This window comes from Morone saxatilis, unplaced genomic scaffold (genome assembly GCF_004916995.1).
Source record: "Morone saxatilis isolate NCDOM2014 unplaced genomic scaffold, NCSU_SB_2.0 Contig11, whole genome shotgun sequence".
In the NCBI taxonomy this organism is placed as follows: domain Eukaryota; kingdom Metazoa; phylum Chordata; class Actinopteri; family Moronidae; genus Morone; species Morone saxatilis.
Genome location: NW_023339663.1, coordinates 10,988,492 through 11,006,045, shown reverse-complemented (window position 1 = coordinate 11,006,045; position 17,554 = coordinate 10,988,492). Strand labels below are relative to the sequence as shown.

The 17,554-nt window shown below is 38.0% G+C and overlaps 1 protein-coding gene across 1 annotated transcript in view; it reads left to right on the top strand.

The window, feature by feature from the left end:
• The window catches only part of gpc6a (glypican 6a), a 127,817-nt gene that overhangs the window by 13,091 nt on the left and 97,172 nt on the right, over positions 1–17,554 (top strand). Inside the window, exon 2 of the mRNA XM_035652098.1 lies at positions 15,389–15,547. Within this exon, the coding sequence (XP_035507991.1) occupies positions 15,389–15,547 (159 nt within the window). The remainder of the gene's footprint in view (positions 1–15,388; positions 15,548–17,554) is intronic.

Below are 17,554 nucleotides of genomic sequence, written 5' to 3'. Positions count from 1 at the left end.
ATTTCAGTTTCTGACTTATAAATAGCATTCATGTTAACATTAAGGTATAATTGCGACAGAGAAAGAGACTTTTCTCAAATGTACGAAAATGCTTGAAATATTGTCATGTTGTATGTCAATGCAGTATTTGTAACCCTCAAAAGACCAATGCTGCAGTCATGTGTTGCATTGTTAGATGACATGAATGCTTGCAATTGGTTAACATTTTCATCTTTTTCATCTGTACAATAAGTATGAGTTAACGGTAATGCAGCAGACTTGCCTTACCTACTGTATGACTCGCATATTTAAGTGTTCCCACTTCTGCTGAATTCCCTGCAATGTTAATGTCCAATCGCACACAGTTATTTATTATGTTAGAAACATTTTCTACTTATTATGCATGTCAATAGCACAGTATTCTCATGATTTATAATCATCTTTTCTCTTTCTTTGAATTGTGGTCTGAGGTTTATATCTACAATTTGAGATATTGCCTTTTCATATTTCTAGCTTGGTAATAGCTTCTCATTTATCCCAACTGGTTTTTTAGTACAGGACCTGGCTGGTGCAATTCTGTCATTGTGCAAAATGGAATGCCTCCAGCACTTATCATCTTTGGGGAAATTCAGCAAAAGATGTTTAGAGGAAAGTAGAGAAAAAATGGAAAAACAACTATTTTTTCCCTTTGGGATTTCAACCCAAACAAAACACCTGTCCTCTGTAAAAATACACAGTAACAATACCACTTTGATTAAAGACATACTGAGGATACTGTGAATATGATTATATGAACACTTAAAAGATTAAATCTTCTTAATATCTACCTGCCAGGTGGTCTGTTTTCACTGATGGAAGCCAGAATTGATAATTGTAAACAAAACAGTCTGGAAATTGTCTTTTATACATACAAAGTTTGTTTATATACACCTATACTGCTGTCATGTTTCCAACACACAACCTGTTAATTAGACGGAGATGGGGGACAGAGTTCAGATCGACCATAAAATTATGAACTTGAATAAATGTCAGGGCAGAAGTCTTACCTCACTGCTTTGCGCAACACTGTGAACCATATATTTATCTATCCATTACTGTCACTCAATTTTCCAACTCCAGCTTATTTGAAAGTTAGAAAATCTTTTAGTAGTCTCCAAGTGTGGTAACATATGGTTGGAGCGATTGTGGGAATTATCTGTGTCATCTTCTTTGGACATATTCAATTTGGGTCTCAAGCCCCAGTGGAAATAGTTGAAAGTGGGTGATTTGGGTGATGGAGAGGAGATCCAGATGGCAGAGCAGCAGTAAGATCAATCGAGCTTGATACATTTTTCCCACTTCAACATGCAAACAGATGTGATTTAACACAGTAATTGGGTTTACTTCCACTTCGTGGATTTCTGTTGACAAGTAATAACACCTTAGAAAACCATGTGCAAATTTGCTTGTAAAAGTTCTTAAGCGTTTATTATTTCATGTGTTATTTCATCAGAAGAATTCATTATCATTAATAATTTTTCAGTGTCTAATAGGTTATAGGAGGCAACCTCTTTTTGACTGAGTGATACATACGTATTAATTGTGGATTAATTGAGAATACAACCAATGTTTTCTAGAATCCTTCCTACTTATGTCAAGATTAAAGTGAGGAATACTAAGGATGTAACTACCGATTACTTTAATTATCGAGTAATCTAGCAATTATTTAATCATTTTTATCATAAAATGTCAGAAATAAAAAAATCTATTGCAATTTTCCAGAGGTCAAAGGAGAATTTTAAATTGCTTGTTTTTATCCAACCAACAGTGCACAAACCAAAAATATTCAGTTTACAATCATACATGATAGAGAAAGGCAGCATAATTTAAAATTTTATTTATTATAGAATTATAGAAAAAATTCAATTCAATGTCATTTTTGTGAGGTGAGAAGTCAGATTCTAATGGTCAGTATTCTTTATTTCTGAGCTGCATTTTTTGACTAAAGTGGATTGCAAGAGGTGGTGTAGTTTACAGAAAGTAAAAATTACCTGGAGGATCATCTGACATTTGGTAGCCTTCTTTTGCTTTGCATTATAAATACAACTTAGATGTGTCGTGGTATCGTCGTATGTGTGTAGGAAGATGATGTCCCAATATACCCAGAATGCCTTTGATGGCAGAAATCCTTCATTATGCTGATTTTAAAAATTAACCTTTAAACAGAACGTATCATCTAGAGTATTAAGCATAGTATCTGCTTATTTTACCATATTTTCCTCAAAGCTATTCTTTCTCTTTAATATAACATTACAGGGTATTCAGTCTTCCATCATTCATCAACCTTTAATTCTGTTAGTGTGATTGACTTCCCTTTTGCCCTCTAATCTAGGTTGTGTCAGCTGAATAAAGGGCCCTTTAAATGTGCCGCAGCCCAAATAAAGAAAGGACAGTCATGGCCCAGATGTGTGAGGGGGCTAAGCTGTACCTGAGTCAATAGATCTCAGAGATAGAGGTGTCAACCTTTCACAGGGAGCTGAGGCTCAGGCAGCCTTTTAGCTTTTACTGTCCAGTGGGCTGAACTTGGCTGGGCCATCTTGTCCAAAGCAAGTAGAGAGAGAAAATAAAAAGATAAAGACCAGCACTGTCATTGTCATTTAGAGGAATTCTTGACTTCCTTTCCTGGCCAGATAAGTCCAGTTCTGGTCTTCAACTTAAAATAATCAAACATAAATAGCTATTTTTGGCTATTAAATACCTGAAAAATGACCACATTGGTTAAAAGTTTTATAAAAATCCACTATTGCCATAGAGAAGTGCTCATTGATTTACCCCATTGGCCACACTGGCCTAAGTCACCCAGAGATATGTAAGGTATTGTTACCATGATTCATGGTATAAAGGGTATCACAAAACTTCTAATGTTTGACAAATGTACTTCTCGTTCATCATCTATGTATCTGATCTCTTTTATAATGGTGCTAGACTTATCGAGCACTATTATAAAAGCCCAAAAGCAGTATACCTCTAGGTATGCAAATCTGTGTAGTAAAGCAAGTGATGTATTTTGAACTGAATCAATGCTAAAAACTGGGAACTGAGTTACAGATAAACTAAATTATAGATATCGTAGGGACCTGGCTACGTAAACTCAATTGTTGAATTGAAATGTCAAGAGTGTGGACCTGCTTCTGCAGGCCTGTGCCCTCATTTGAAGGCAATGAGTCTCTGAGCACATTGGTGCTCTGTGGCAGCCAGACTATAAGAGCAGAGAGAGAAGGCAATATTCCAAAGGCAGTTCTGAATGAGACTGGAGCTGGACTCTGGTGGTAGATCAATGATAATAAATGTGATTCATTCAAGATGGTGCTTCCCTGTTATTGAGCTTGGCTCTGCTGTGGTGTGAAAACCCCACTAACGGGTGGCAGCCTAAGATATTGTGGAACCAGATAAAAACAAATCCTGATTTCAATCAAAATGTAGGTTACTTTCACAGTACCTACTGTATACAATACACTTGGCTCTTTTAGGCTCTTTTTAGTAAACTATTTTCAGGGGAACACACTTGGAATAAAACTCAGCAGCTCAGACTACAATAGATGCTGCTCCACTCTGCAGAAATTAATTACATTTACTGCATCACTACACCTTTTTATGAATTTTCAGCATGGGTGAATTATACATTTTTCTCTCTTGACTTCATGATCTGTTGGCTTTTTTTGGCATTAAGCTCTGGCAAGAATGTCCTCACTTTATAAATGCTGGCAAGAGTGGTCAAGGGATGTACCAGATGGCATGGCCCATATGCAGTTTGCCCTTTGGCCAGGTAGACTAATGAATCCTTTTGGGAGTTAATCACACTGTCTGGCATCAGACCCTCCATGGGCATTGAACCCACTCTTTTCCCACAGCTGCCCTGAAATATTCTGGAGTTTTCACATTTCCCTGCAACATATGTTTATAGTTATGCAGATTAAATTGAAAAAAAAATCTCTTACGCATTTTAAATCTCCCAAGCAAAAAATTTGAATTTAGTCATACTACCGTATCTATTGATGATGACCATTTTTAGTCGGCTCTTGCCTTGATCCATAGCGCTGTTTTCGACTGGAACTTTACCTTGTGTATTTTTTTTTAAATCATGTTGTTTCATGAGATTTATTTAAGTTTTTTATCTGTAGACAAATCAGTTGGCTGATTTACATGTTGCTCTCTTAAGCGGTGTTGCCATGAGTGCAGTGGCAGAGTGGAACTGAACACATTAAGGGTTAGTTTGCACAGCGTGTTGTCCGACCGTGTTGTTCTGGACTGCCACACTCAAACGCAGAATGAAAAGTCAGCCATCATAGAGATGGGAAGGGACAATATTGTCGTGGGGATGTGAGGATAACAGCCCACATTTTAAGTTTCTGCTAGAAGGTATTCATAGTGTTGCAACTGTTGCACTGGTGGAGTAAACTGGCCCCTTCAAACTTACAGTGGAGGCAGAGATGTCCGACCTCCGCAGTCTGGATGTAAAAGTGCAGTGTTGAGTAACTAATGAAACCCAGCAGCAGTTATGTGCTAGCTTATGATTGAAATCCTTAGTCTGTTTTTCCTCATTGTAATCTAAAGAATTGTTTAATAAAAATGGGAAACACATGATATGATAAAAAATTACTTTTGACCACGAAACGTATTACCTACCTAGCAAGAGATGTGTGTGGTGGCAACTCAGCATCAGCTCAGTGTAGGCAGATCACTTGCCTGTATCGGTCCCCAGTCAGTCCTTTGTCAGCATGCTGCTCAGAATGCAATCGAAACATGATGATTTAATGGAGATTTATGAAAGTAGAATAGATTTTATGGTGCAGAGGCTTGTGACTATTGGAAAAGCTCATAATGGCACAGCCCATAAAAGATGTCTAGCCCTCTGTTAAAACTGTACCAAAGTCATTATGACATTTATTTTAGGGGAATTTGATGATATTTCCTAACATATTTCTGAACCCCAAAAATCCCACCACCTCCCTTCAGGCCTCCCTCCAAAGCTACCCCAACACACATGAACACGCACATCGTTGTCACCGCTAACCATATCCATATAACTATTATAAAATAAATTCCCTCATAACAAAACAAACCATATCATTTACCTTTCCCTCAGTTCTTGCAATTGTTAAAAAGCCACACCAATGTTGATTTTATCCAAACTTCTTGCTTGTAGCCTTTTTTACTGCTGTGTTTCTTTTCTTGTTTTGTTTAACAGTGTAGGTAAAGATGGAACTCTACACTTTGGCTGGTCTTTCTCTGTCATTCTTGTGTGACTAGTTCTGTACCTTTAGTAATATCTGCCTGACCAGCTTGTGAAGGAGTACAGTCATACGCAATGAGCGCAGGGGCAGAGTGCGTGGAGGTAGATAGGTAGACAGGCAGGTCAACCGGACCAAATTAAATGATTGGCTAGGCTTATTACAGCCCTCTGACTGGATTTGACAGAGAATTTGATTTATTGATTGCTGTCAGGATTTAAAGAGTTTAAACCAAGTTTCAACCAATCTAAAACAAATACATTACCTGCCCTAGCTTTAACTCAATCTACCATGTTGAAGTCGAAGCCTTAGGACCTCCTTAAATTCAGCTTTGAAGCCTTATCCTCAGCTTTTCCTTTGAAGCCTTATCATAAGTTGCAAAGTGACTGAGACCAATCGGAGTTCAACTCAGCACTCTGTGACTATTGAGGTCTCACACCTTGTAGCACAACAACACAATATACAGGCCCACCTGCTGGCAGCTATTTAGCAGATGACCAAGCAGAACAGTTCTTGAGCAAACAGGGGTTGTATGTCAATGTGTACAACTGTCCATTATCTACTGTGTCTAAGTGTGTTTGCTTTAAATTGAGTTGAGTCCTTGAAATTTTGTTTTAGTTATTTGTTCTCTCAGCTTTCTTTGTTTCTGTAACAGAAGTAGAAAAATATTTCAGCATCATGTCTTGAGTTTGGTAAATATGCCAGCATGCCATTGAGTCCTCCCAACCCCTGCTACTTTGCAATGCATAATAATGCATTAGATTTTTCTTTGGGAGAACATTTCAGAGATGTGTGCATCAAGTACTTTCTGAACTTAATATTTTCCATTATTTCTACTAGCATTCGCTTGTACAACCATATGAAAAAAGAAAACTCATGCTCTGCCTTATTATCGTTCTTGGAACTTATCAACTATTTATCTTATAAATGCTGAGTGAATTTAGCTAGTGCACTAACCCAACAGACCATCAGATTTAGTTTCATGGATATAAACCTAAGATTTCAGAGAGTTGTTATATTCACAAACAGTATATGCTAACTAAACCAAAGATTATTTAATGTAGTTTTTGAAGTCATCAACGAGCAATTGTTCGATTGGTATTTGATTGCAATCGACAGGGCAGTCTTACTTAGGACAATTTACTTAATTAGCTTTTACCAACTAAACGTATTAGTATATTGTGATTACACACAGATACTTATAAGGGCATATTTTCTTTTTAAATACAGAAAAACATGGAGTGCCTGGGGTGATATGGCAGTTTTTAACCTACACAGTCCCTGGCTACTGCTAATTCCTGCTATTGTGCATAAAGACCCCCAGGCTCCACCGATGAAGTGCCTCTATTTAGGTTATGTGATAAAGGTTTGGGTTGAAGCCATTGTTGTAGTCAGGATGTTTCAGTCCTTCAAAAGGAGCAAGGAGGTTTTGAAGGTTTTGGTGTAATTGCATGGTTGTAACAGTTGAAATAGGTAAACCAAAGATGAGTTCATCAGGATTTGTATCAACTCTGCACATTATCTTAACTACAGCAGACATAAATACTAGTTAGATAGATATAGATAGAAAAATAGATATATACTTTATGGCCCAATGGGAAAATTTGACTTGGCTCAACAAATATTAAAATATTATTAAAATAGAGTTTTTTTAAAAGGATGAATATGACCAAAACCTTAACAACAGCGTTGATAAATGGTCTTCTTGTGTGTTTCTTCTTATTGGTATCGTGAGAAAGAAGAATCTTTGTATTTGATGTGAGAAATGGTTCCCTATTCTTGTTCATTCAGAACTAAGAAGGCAAAAGAGCATACTAGGAAGAGCACAGGCACAGAAAACCTCAATAGCAGTACCATTTAATGCATCTGAGGCAACTCAAATCTGTTGCATGTCACCGGGGCATCTGCCTCAATTGTTGAGCTTTAACATCACATGGCTGTCTAACAAACTGTAGGCTCTACTGCCAATTTTAATGAACCACTATTAGAGAGGATGGATAAGAATTGTGCCATCCTTTGACATGATTGCCGCGTATGCCTCTGTATGAAACCTCAAACAAGCAAGAGTACATGCTTCTTTAACATCAAGGGATATGAAGCCAAAGGGAACTGAGGCCACATAGGCAACTGTGGAATAAAGCATACCATATGATGTTAGCTTTTCTTTAATCTCTGCATGATCGTACCTCCAGGTCCATCCACTTCCTCCCAATGACCTATATCTTCCTGACTGTGTTATTTAGCAAATCAGAACATCTGGCTGGTTAAACATACATAGTAATGTTAAAGTAACATCAATCTTTCTGAGAACTCTGAATTCTGTGAAGGGAGCTGTGTCTATGTGGCTGATTGCATGTGTCAAACAGGCGTTGTCTTGCCATCTCATCTCCAGCCATTCATCAACATTGAGCCGGCCTATGTGAGCATTCTCTGAAATTCTAGTCAGCAATTTCACCTAATTACAATGTTACGCTTCAATCATGTTTTGTGGCTCATGAAGATAGCTATCCAGAGGAGCCAAACAAATCTGTGCATCAAAGAAACTGAACAAAACAACTAATGTGTGATTGCATTTGTAAGTTGAACAATATTTCTTATGCCTCACTTCCTATTGATGAGGAAACATTTGAGCTAAAGCCAGAACATTTCACTGTAAAATCCCCAAAGATTAGCATTTGTCCTTAATTATCTTGCCTTCTGTAATTACATACATTTAAATCTCTGATCAGCTCGTTCTGAAAGGGAAAGATGTATCCTCTGACATCTGCGCTCGAGGCAGCTGCAAGGACAGAGAGGTACTGTGTATTAGCAAGCTTTACTGGGTAAAACATATGAGTGAAGACCTTTATCCACACTTTTTCTCAGTGATTGCATCGCTATTTGCTCAACTCATAAATAAACCTGTGAGTAAATAATGTATTATGTATGTGTGTATGTCTTTGCGTCTGCTGATCCATGAATTTGTGATCATGTTAAGAGTATAATAAATCATAAATGTGGGTGGATGTTTCAGACCTAATGCTTAAAATAAAGCTGTGTAAATGGAAGCAGGCTTCTCTCTACATCAAGAACCTGATGTGACGTGTATCTTCTTTAGTATATTAGCACTTCTGTCAGTGTTGTCACCCCAGGCTTACATACAGTATGTGTTTCTCTGCAGCTCACTCCTTAAAAAACAAACTGTACGCTCTCCCCCTTTTATCCTTTTGCCTGTTGTTTTGTCAAAAATATAAGCTGACAGACGGAACACATTACCAAACAGGTACAACTCAAAAGTGTAGAACCACTTTGGGTTTTTTAATAAGTTTCAGCAGCAGTGTGATTTGGTTGCAGTCCTGATTTGGCAAGCCTTTTTAACAGATGCTATGGATTCGCTTTGGGACTTCTCCCAACTTCCCACTTGCCCTTCCACACCTGCAGCCATTGGTAATGTTAGTGACGAAAACATTATTCTGTTTCTTTCCCCCCTCGGTGCTCCACTTGCTAACTGCTCTGATTTGTCAAAATACATCACTGAGGCTATTGTTTATATGAGTATACAGAAACAGCAAGGATTTATTCATTAACACAGGCGTGTTCAGATGGATTGTTTCGAGTTAACTGTAATTTTGTATTCTCAGCAAATGAGATTCTACATTGAATATCTGAATATAAAATAGAAAGTATAATGTTTTTATATTCCACTTTTCACAGTGGGAAGGAGGGCATTTTAGTGTAAATCCTTCACATATCTATATCTTTATATTTGTTTGGCCAATTGTTGTAAAACAACCAATCTACAACTCTATATTAAGTGACATTGTATCATTGTTTTGAGAAGGGTGTAAATTAGGTCCAGAACTGTTGGCTGTTAAATAGGTATGTTGAGTCGTTTTATTTCATATTTAATTTAAAGAGCTTTAGGCTGTTGACAACCAATAATGCATTCAAAATTAATTTGTTAAATTCATCTTTGTATTTTTGTAATTTATTTTTACAGCAACACCACTTCTATCCAAACAGGAATACCTGGCTTTCTATTGTGTCCACCCCTATGTCTCCATTTTTGTTGGCAGTGTTGGTATTGAGTCTTACAAATTTAACTCAGCCTGACAGAGTCTGAGCACAACTGTGATCTTGCAAGCGTGTAGTGTATTGACAGCTTGGTTTCAAATTCCATCTTGGGTGCAAAGCAACCAACTAGAACAGGACAGATATGGTCTAGTGAGCCAGAATCCCATCTAGATTTGGGGACGATTATTCCCTAAGTTCACTAAAGTAGGCATTTGTGTTTGTTTTGTTCTTTAGAAACATAACTCACAATGTCTAAACACAGTGGGAAAATGTGCAGGAAAGTAAAATGAGAAACATTTTTGGATAGTTTTGTATTGTTTTGGAATCACTTTGGTATTTATTTTATGGAAAGTGGTCAGAAAAAAGACAAGTGAGAAAAGGAGAGAAGGAATAAGATGTAACAAACTTAGAACAGACACAACATCATAAGCATGCAGCTCACACTGCCGCTTACAAAGTCTTATTTTATGCTGGTTTAGGTAACAGCAGCATCACCATTTTCAAAGTGGTGAAAGTCGCTGGATATGTCAAATTATGTCTTTATACAAAAACAAGAGTGAAAGATGAAAAGAGTGGTGCACAAACTATGAAAGCCAAAAGCTCCAGGATTTCCTTTCAGTTGTCATTTGCACTTAAGGACAGTTCTGCCTTGTATTGATTTTTTTTTTTTGCCAACCTTTAGTGGCCAACAGTGGTATTATACCTACTTTGACAAGCCAAGTCAATTTATTGCATCAATGGAAACTTCAAACTGAAATGGACTTACTTCAGAGTTGCAGGGCCTCCTAATGCAGCGGGAAAATGTCATTTTTATTAAGTTATCCATCATAATGACAATAATTCATATACTGTTGTGCCAGACTCTTACTTGGACTTTGTTTCAAACACTGCAATTTTAGATCCTGGGAAACATGGTCACCAATGTTGAAATGAGTTGTTCTTTGACATTTGCCAACCAGCTGATGCATGCCAGTTCAAACTGACCCCAATTCTGCCTTAATAAATCCTCCACTCCTCAATGCAAATATCTAACTGCAAAAACAAAATGTGATTGCCTATGTTGCACTACACTTATACTTTAATGATACTGTGTTTCAGTGATTAAGAGTTCATATGTAGGCAAAACTGATAAAACACAAACCATGCGATGAACATTGAACAGATAAACAACATATATTTATGTTGTTATGTTATGTTATATGTTGGAAACGACAGTTGAGGAATACCGTTGCACTGCTAAAAGATTACAACCTTGTCGTTCAGTAGAGAAACAAAATAGTCTTAAAGAATCAACAAATCAAAATTGACTGTTGCATTTCAGCTTATTTTGTTGTTTTAGAGAGTTTGGTCTCTCTGGCCAGGAGGCTTGTGCATTACTCTGGAGACAATGGGTTTCTGTTGAACTGTTGATGGTGCACCTCATTACTGTAGCCTGGTGCCTCTCTAAGGACTGATTAAGGATTAAGCACATTTGAGAGTGCCAGCACGTACAAACTGCATCCTCCTTGTTTCATTATCCATGCACAGCTCCTCCATCTATAGCTTACTGTATATGCATGCAGAACACCAGTGTGCCTGCATTGTATAGTAGGATCCATCAAAAAAGTCTCGCAATCTGAGTCTATTCTGCACCAATCTGCCACTGGTACAGCGACAGCCATTTCATCTTTCTCTTTCTCAAATGGTAATAGGTAACACTGGAAAAAACCCTCAAAATTCAAATCTTTCATGTGACTGCTGGCCAGACTTTTTTTTTTTCTGAACCTCTGATAATGATGTCTGATGCTCTCAGACGTAGAGCTGCAAAGGAGAGATAATAAAGCAAGGATGTAGAAAATGTGGCACCACTGAATTTGCTATATTTGTACGTATCAGTAACAAGTCAAAGAGTGGTATAAGAATTTGCACAGCTGCTGACTTCTTGAGCAAAATCTTTGCCGGTTCCACAGATTTTGCTGCCCAGAAAGACAAACATTTGAAAGGACACCTTATGACTAGTGTGCTTTTAATGTTTACACAGCAACCACAACCTCAATCTTTTTTTTGTTTCTTTGTTGTTTATTGTTCACAGATTTCCTCTTCTCACTGTCAGCGCCTTAAATCCTTTAAAACCCTTATATAACGTTAACACATTAATCGGTACAAAAGCTGTAAGTAGAGTGCACTCAACTTCTGGCTATAAGAAATAATGAATATTTATAAATATCTATGATGTCTATCTATTAAGCAATATAATTGGACATGCATTAAATTCACCTCTCAGCACTACCCTTAAAGAAGGGAAAACAATAGCCAATTTATTAATTGACACTATTTCTAGGGTGCTCACCTGGTAGAGTGAGCGTGCAAGCTGAGACAATGGTAAGATTTATTAATTTGTGGAAACACAAGCGACCACTAAGTGGATGAAAACTTTAGCATTAACCAGTAAAATTGATTCTGTGCACCTTTCAGCAGATGCAAGATTGGGAAGCACCAGCGAAAATACCTGAAGTAATTCAATATCATTACTATTTAACTGGGAGATCCTACTTACGGCCTAAGACTTCATAATTACTCTCGGTAATCTATAATTAATCCCTATATCACAGGAAAAGTTTCACCTGTGGTTCAGATGGCCAAGGGAGTTTCTCTGGAAGGGGGAGAAGAAGCAGTGCCGTTTCTCATGTGGAACGCTCTTGGGCATTCTGGGATGCACTCAGTCCCACGTTGCAGCTTGGTCAGCTGATATGTCTGTTTCTCTCAGGTGGAGCTCCCATGAGCTCTTGAGCATCCCCCGTGGCCACTCAGCTTAAGTTAGCTGTCTCTCCCAGCAGGCGGCAGGGTAGGCGATAGCATCCTCACTTGGGTCTGATGAAGAGTTTGTCACAGTTCTTACTCTATTAACTTTTGTTAGAAATACAGACATTGATCAGCCAAACTGGAGCAGAGTTCTTGTAACTGTTTCCTTTCAGCGTTAGGCACAAAGGGCAGACTCAAGAAACTCAAGAAATTACAGTTTTCATACATGTCAGTGCCCCTTGTATCACAGGAACGTGTCTCTGTTTTCTCACCCCCGAGAGGGATGAACAGAACCTCTGAACAGGCATACACACGCACCCTGTCAGGCAGAGTTGGTATTTTAGCTTGCATTTTCTCTTATGATAAATGTTATTTTTTGGAGTCACTCCAGACACTCCATCTATATGTTTTATGGATTAATGAACCCAGTTTCTATTGGTTCAGGGTTTATTGTCCCTGTGAGGTTGCTCAGCACAAGTCACTGCACAAATTAGATTCTCTGTTTGATGTAAGTCTTTACACAGGTTTGGTCACTCATGAACTTTTTCGCTCTCATTCTAAAACCGTTGTTGTTTGGATGTTTTTGTGTCAAAGAAAGGTCCTCAGCGCTCTCACCATATCTGTTTCGGGAATCTGTCTGTATCTGGCTCAAATCATCATTCTCTCTAATCTCACATGTCTCTCAGTCCCTGATACCAAAAATCACACCTGCCTGGTGATGCTACCATCACCATGCTCTGAGATCGAGATTGTGTTAAATGCATGATGGGTTAAGCCTCCTTTCTGTCAGATAGTGCTGTGCATTATGCCTTCAGAGCTGAATTTTTCATCAGACTTCAGGATATTTTTTCCTCACTCTTTAATGCAATTTATACCCTTTTTACACACTTACACTCTACACACAGAGGATAATTCACCGATATAAGAGTAACCCCTACTTTTTTAATGAAAGGGTTTTCAGAAGTGTGGGGAAATTTACTGATTGATGTTTAGTATAGCTCAATCAGGCAGGGCTTCATTTGAGTGAACAATTATATTTATTGAGATGTACACAACGTGAAAGTCTTCCCATTTTGACATCATCATATTTTAAGGAGATAGGGAAGCTGCGAGTGGAGTAGCATACCCCCTGAAGGAGTCTAGACACTGGTGTTGTACTGAATGAAAAGGATGCTGAGATCTGGGTGATGAGAAGAGAAGAAGGCATCTGGTGAGCTCAGACCTGCTGAAACTGGAGGTGAATGGGGTGGAGGTGGGTCGTGCACTGAAATTACATCCGACAGCAATATAGAGGAGACCATTTAAAGTTTGCAGGCACATATATGATTGACTGAAATCATGGCAGGATCTGGTTGGTTAGCAACACCTCTAATTAGTTGATATGGGAAAGCAGAAGGTGTGAGAGAGCAACAGAGAATGAATGAATGAATGAATGAATGAAAGAGAAACATAAATAGTCTGATTGAACTCACACACTTCCACATTTTCTCAGCTTCAGTTCTCTACTGAACTCTCAAAATTTGACAAATTATGTAATACTCTCCCCCAGATTCAGCAGTTCTGTTTCTGAATCACACATAGTTATTTGCTGAAGTTGAAAATCTGATATACACAATTTGTTGTGGACTTATAGGACTAACTCTTTATTTTAAGTCCAGTTGAGTGGAAAGTGCAATCACTTAACTTGTAGAGACATCTCAAAGACATTCAAAAGGATTTTGAAACACCTAGCTTACCTTGATAAATCTTGTCCCTGGACACAAATTAGATTTATAGACTAGGAACATTTCACAGTATATTTTTTTAATCAGAAGCTTTCAGCACTACATCATGTACAAAGAGCCAAAGGCTTTGCAAAACATCACTTTGTCAAGATAACACACATGGCATTTCGTAAAGGGACTGTTTATCTTAATAGAGATTACTTCACCACTCCTAATTGTACCTGATCATGCAGATAATATTGGTTTTATATAGTGAGGTTTTAAAATTTCCGCCACCAGTCATTCTGCTGCTAACCAAGTATAATAGATGGAATTTTGTTTGCAGTGTGGAAAGCATAGAATAAATTACATTTTAGAAATCATCAGTGGCTGTATTTTTCAGAAACTATGTCCTGGTAAGTGGAGATAATCTACAGAGCTCAAAATGGCACTTTTCACTGGGAAATATCTTTCTATTGAAATGGGCACGGTGAGGTCTCTGGATTATCCCGAGTAACTGGGACATTTTCCACACAAAAAAAATTATGTTGAGTTTGTTTAATTGTGGCCTGGCAGCTGAAGTCTCAGTGTTGAGTATCTCACAACCTCAACAAATAAAATTAAAACTTAATGCCAGATATTAGTAAGAAAAAATTAAAATCTTAAAACTAAGATTGTTATTATACAAGCAACAGTGCACTGAAGTACATATTCAGTTACCAATGTATCAAATGAGTGTGTAATGTGAAAAAACTTGCTGGAACCAGACAGCTACTGAGTAGCATTTTAGGATCTTATTGTTTTTGGTATTCTGGCTTGTAGCTTTACTGACCACTCTCACCTGCATTGTTTTCAGCCGCAGCAGTTAGTTGTTTTTGACAAACAGCTCTTATAAACCCACTTATAAACCCACCTGTTATGAACCAAAGAGCAGACCAGACAGACACAGTTAGTGATTAGTGATTAAGGGATATTTCCTTCAGGAGTTGGTGGAGACCAAAACAAAGCTAAAAGGAGAGTGAAAATTAAACTTGGGTGGCTAGAATCACAACTCAAAATTGATGCTGATTTTGCTTGGTATCTGGTGGTTGTGTAGATAACGCCAACACATTTTCTTATACGGTCATAATATATCAATGTTTTGTTTACAGCTTGCTGTGCTCGCCCCAGGTGACCAAAAAAACTGTTCATGCTGGTTTAATGACAATGTTTGCTGTCTACTATTTGGTATAGTCTTATGACTTTCTAGAAACTGAAAGACAGTTACTGAACGCACTGCCATCAATTTTATGTACATAATACTGACGTACATAAGCTCAGTTTCTGTTATTGCTGTGCTTTGGGCTGTGATATAAAGAAAATCCTGCAGGAGGTATATACACTGCTGTATCAAAGTTGCTGTCTGTTTCACAAGATAGCAGGTTACCGACAAATATTATCCTTCCCTATTTGTTACGGTCTGTCCCTCTTTGATAGCTTCAGTGATGAGAGTCCCAAAATCACAGGAGAGTTCTGATCAAAGACAGCTCAGCCTTTTGAAAAACCGAATCCTGTGGCAGTGATGTGTGTAAAAAATGGCATCTATGTCTCTGTCTCCCTTAGGTGAGCACCTGCGTGTCTGTCCTCAGGGATACACGTGCTGCACATCCGAGATGGAGGACAAACTCAACCAGCAGAGCAAACTGGAGTTCGAGAACTTGGTTGAGGAGAACAGCCACAATATGAGGACGACATTTGTCTCGAGGCATAAAAAGTTTGATGGTAAGCTAGATGGATTTGTTTTTTTATTTGTTTGACATGCAGACAATGACATATAAATTGGTATTCCAGACACTTCCTCTTCCAGTGCAAGCACTATCAAACTTGTAAACACAGACTACTGAAGCCACAATTAATTATTACTACGACTGTTATTAAAAAGGTACTGTATCGCAAAATAGTTTAGTGATAGTTATTCTGGCACTTTTCTTGAGTGCATTACATTTTGGGAGAGTTTTCTTTCAATTGGCTTATGCCAGCTACCTCTGAGACCTAGTCACAAGTCAGTATAACTACCTCTCTAGCTGTCATTTATGTTGTTCCAAACTCAAAAACATAGATTATATGCTTTTCTGATTGACTGATGGAGCATTGCTCAGAATGTTAGTGTTTTGTGCTCCTTGTCCTAAAGGAGCCACTGTGAATTTACGCTATTCTGACAGAACAAGACAGCACTAATATGGTTTTGTGGTGAAAATTTTTTCTGGCATCCTGTATCCAAAACTGTGTGCAAAATCAGTGTACTGCACCACTTATAGGACACCACCACCAACATGGTGCACAGTGTTAAATCAAGGTGCTACAGTGTCTTCATAGCACTGTTAATGTCTGTCAGTCTCCTCATAATGAATCAGTTTCCTAAATTAAAAATCAAGTTTTTTAATTTTCGGGTTCATGTCAACTTCACTGAATATCATGTGTCGGGTTTTGATCAACAAAAAATTCTCCTTAACAGTCAATAACAGATTTGGCGTACATGTTGTAAAAAGTGAATTTAGTGAATTGCAGCCATGACCCTATGTAACAGAAAAATCTATGAGCCTTTTTTCTCATACGTCTGTGATTCTGCAAAAGTAATATCCATGTGTAAGTGGGTGAGGGAATGTAGGGCTTTTAATAGAAAAGAGATCCTAATGTGTTTTGAATAGGGCATTTTCTGTGGTCCTTGGCAAACCACGTCTAAACTAATTTTTTTTCCCTTCTTAATTTGATATCAAGTGTGATGCACACTAAAAAACTGCACCAGAAAAAGTATAGCCAGAATAAGTTGCTCTTTTAGTTCACCTGGCCATTTTTGTTTTCCCAAATGTGTTACTGTTGAGTATTAAAATAGCCATCTGTTAGGTTGGCAGGTATTGTCCTCAGTCGACTACTGAGGACAATAACTTCATGTCCCTGGAACTACAGTAGAGTAAGAATTCAATTGTTCTTTTTTTTTAAAGCCAATCAAATGTCCTTCCTTTCTACGACGAGTATTAGGGCCATACTAAGAGAAAAACTATATTATTTTTTGGGGGGAAATTACGAGAATAAAGTCGTAATATTATGAGAATAAAGTCGTAATATTATGAGAATAAAGTCGTAATATTATGAGACGAGAATTAAAGTCTTAATATTGCGAGAATAAAGTCTTAACTATTGCGAGATAAAGTGTAACATACGAAAGTAAAGTTGTAAATTACGAGAATAAAAGTCGGTAATTACCAGAATAAAGTCCGTAATATTACGGAATAACAGTCTTTATATTGCGAGAATAAAGTTGTAACATTACGAGAATAAAGTCGTACATTACGAGAATAAAGAGTCCTAATATTGCAAGAATAAAGTCATGAATATTATGGGAATAAGTAGTCATTTTATGAGGAACTGTCCAGCCCTGTGGTCAGCCAGCAAAACTGTTTAACGGCGAATTAATCAATATGCGTTTAGCTTACTGTATAGTGTCGTTGCTTCTGCGATGAACCAGCATTTTACCGAGGCGTGTGCCGTCCCACGGTGCCTGAGTGTGTGTGTTTGTCGCGCCGGATCCATGGCCAGGGGTCTCGTCTGGTTGGATGTGACAGCCGGGTTCGGCGCAGCTTGATCTCTGGGTCCCTGTCCCACGTGCATGTAGTCGCTAGCGCCGTGGTAATATTCCATCCGTCTATGATGCCGTCTCTCGACCGCTTGTCTCAGAAAGCTTCTGGCTGGCCATAGTGATTTGTTAGTTCAAAAGGTACTCACTGCCCG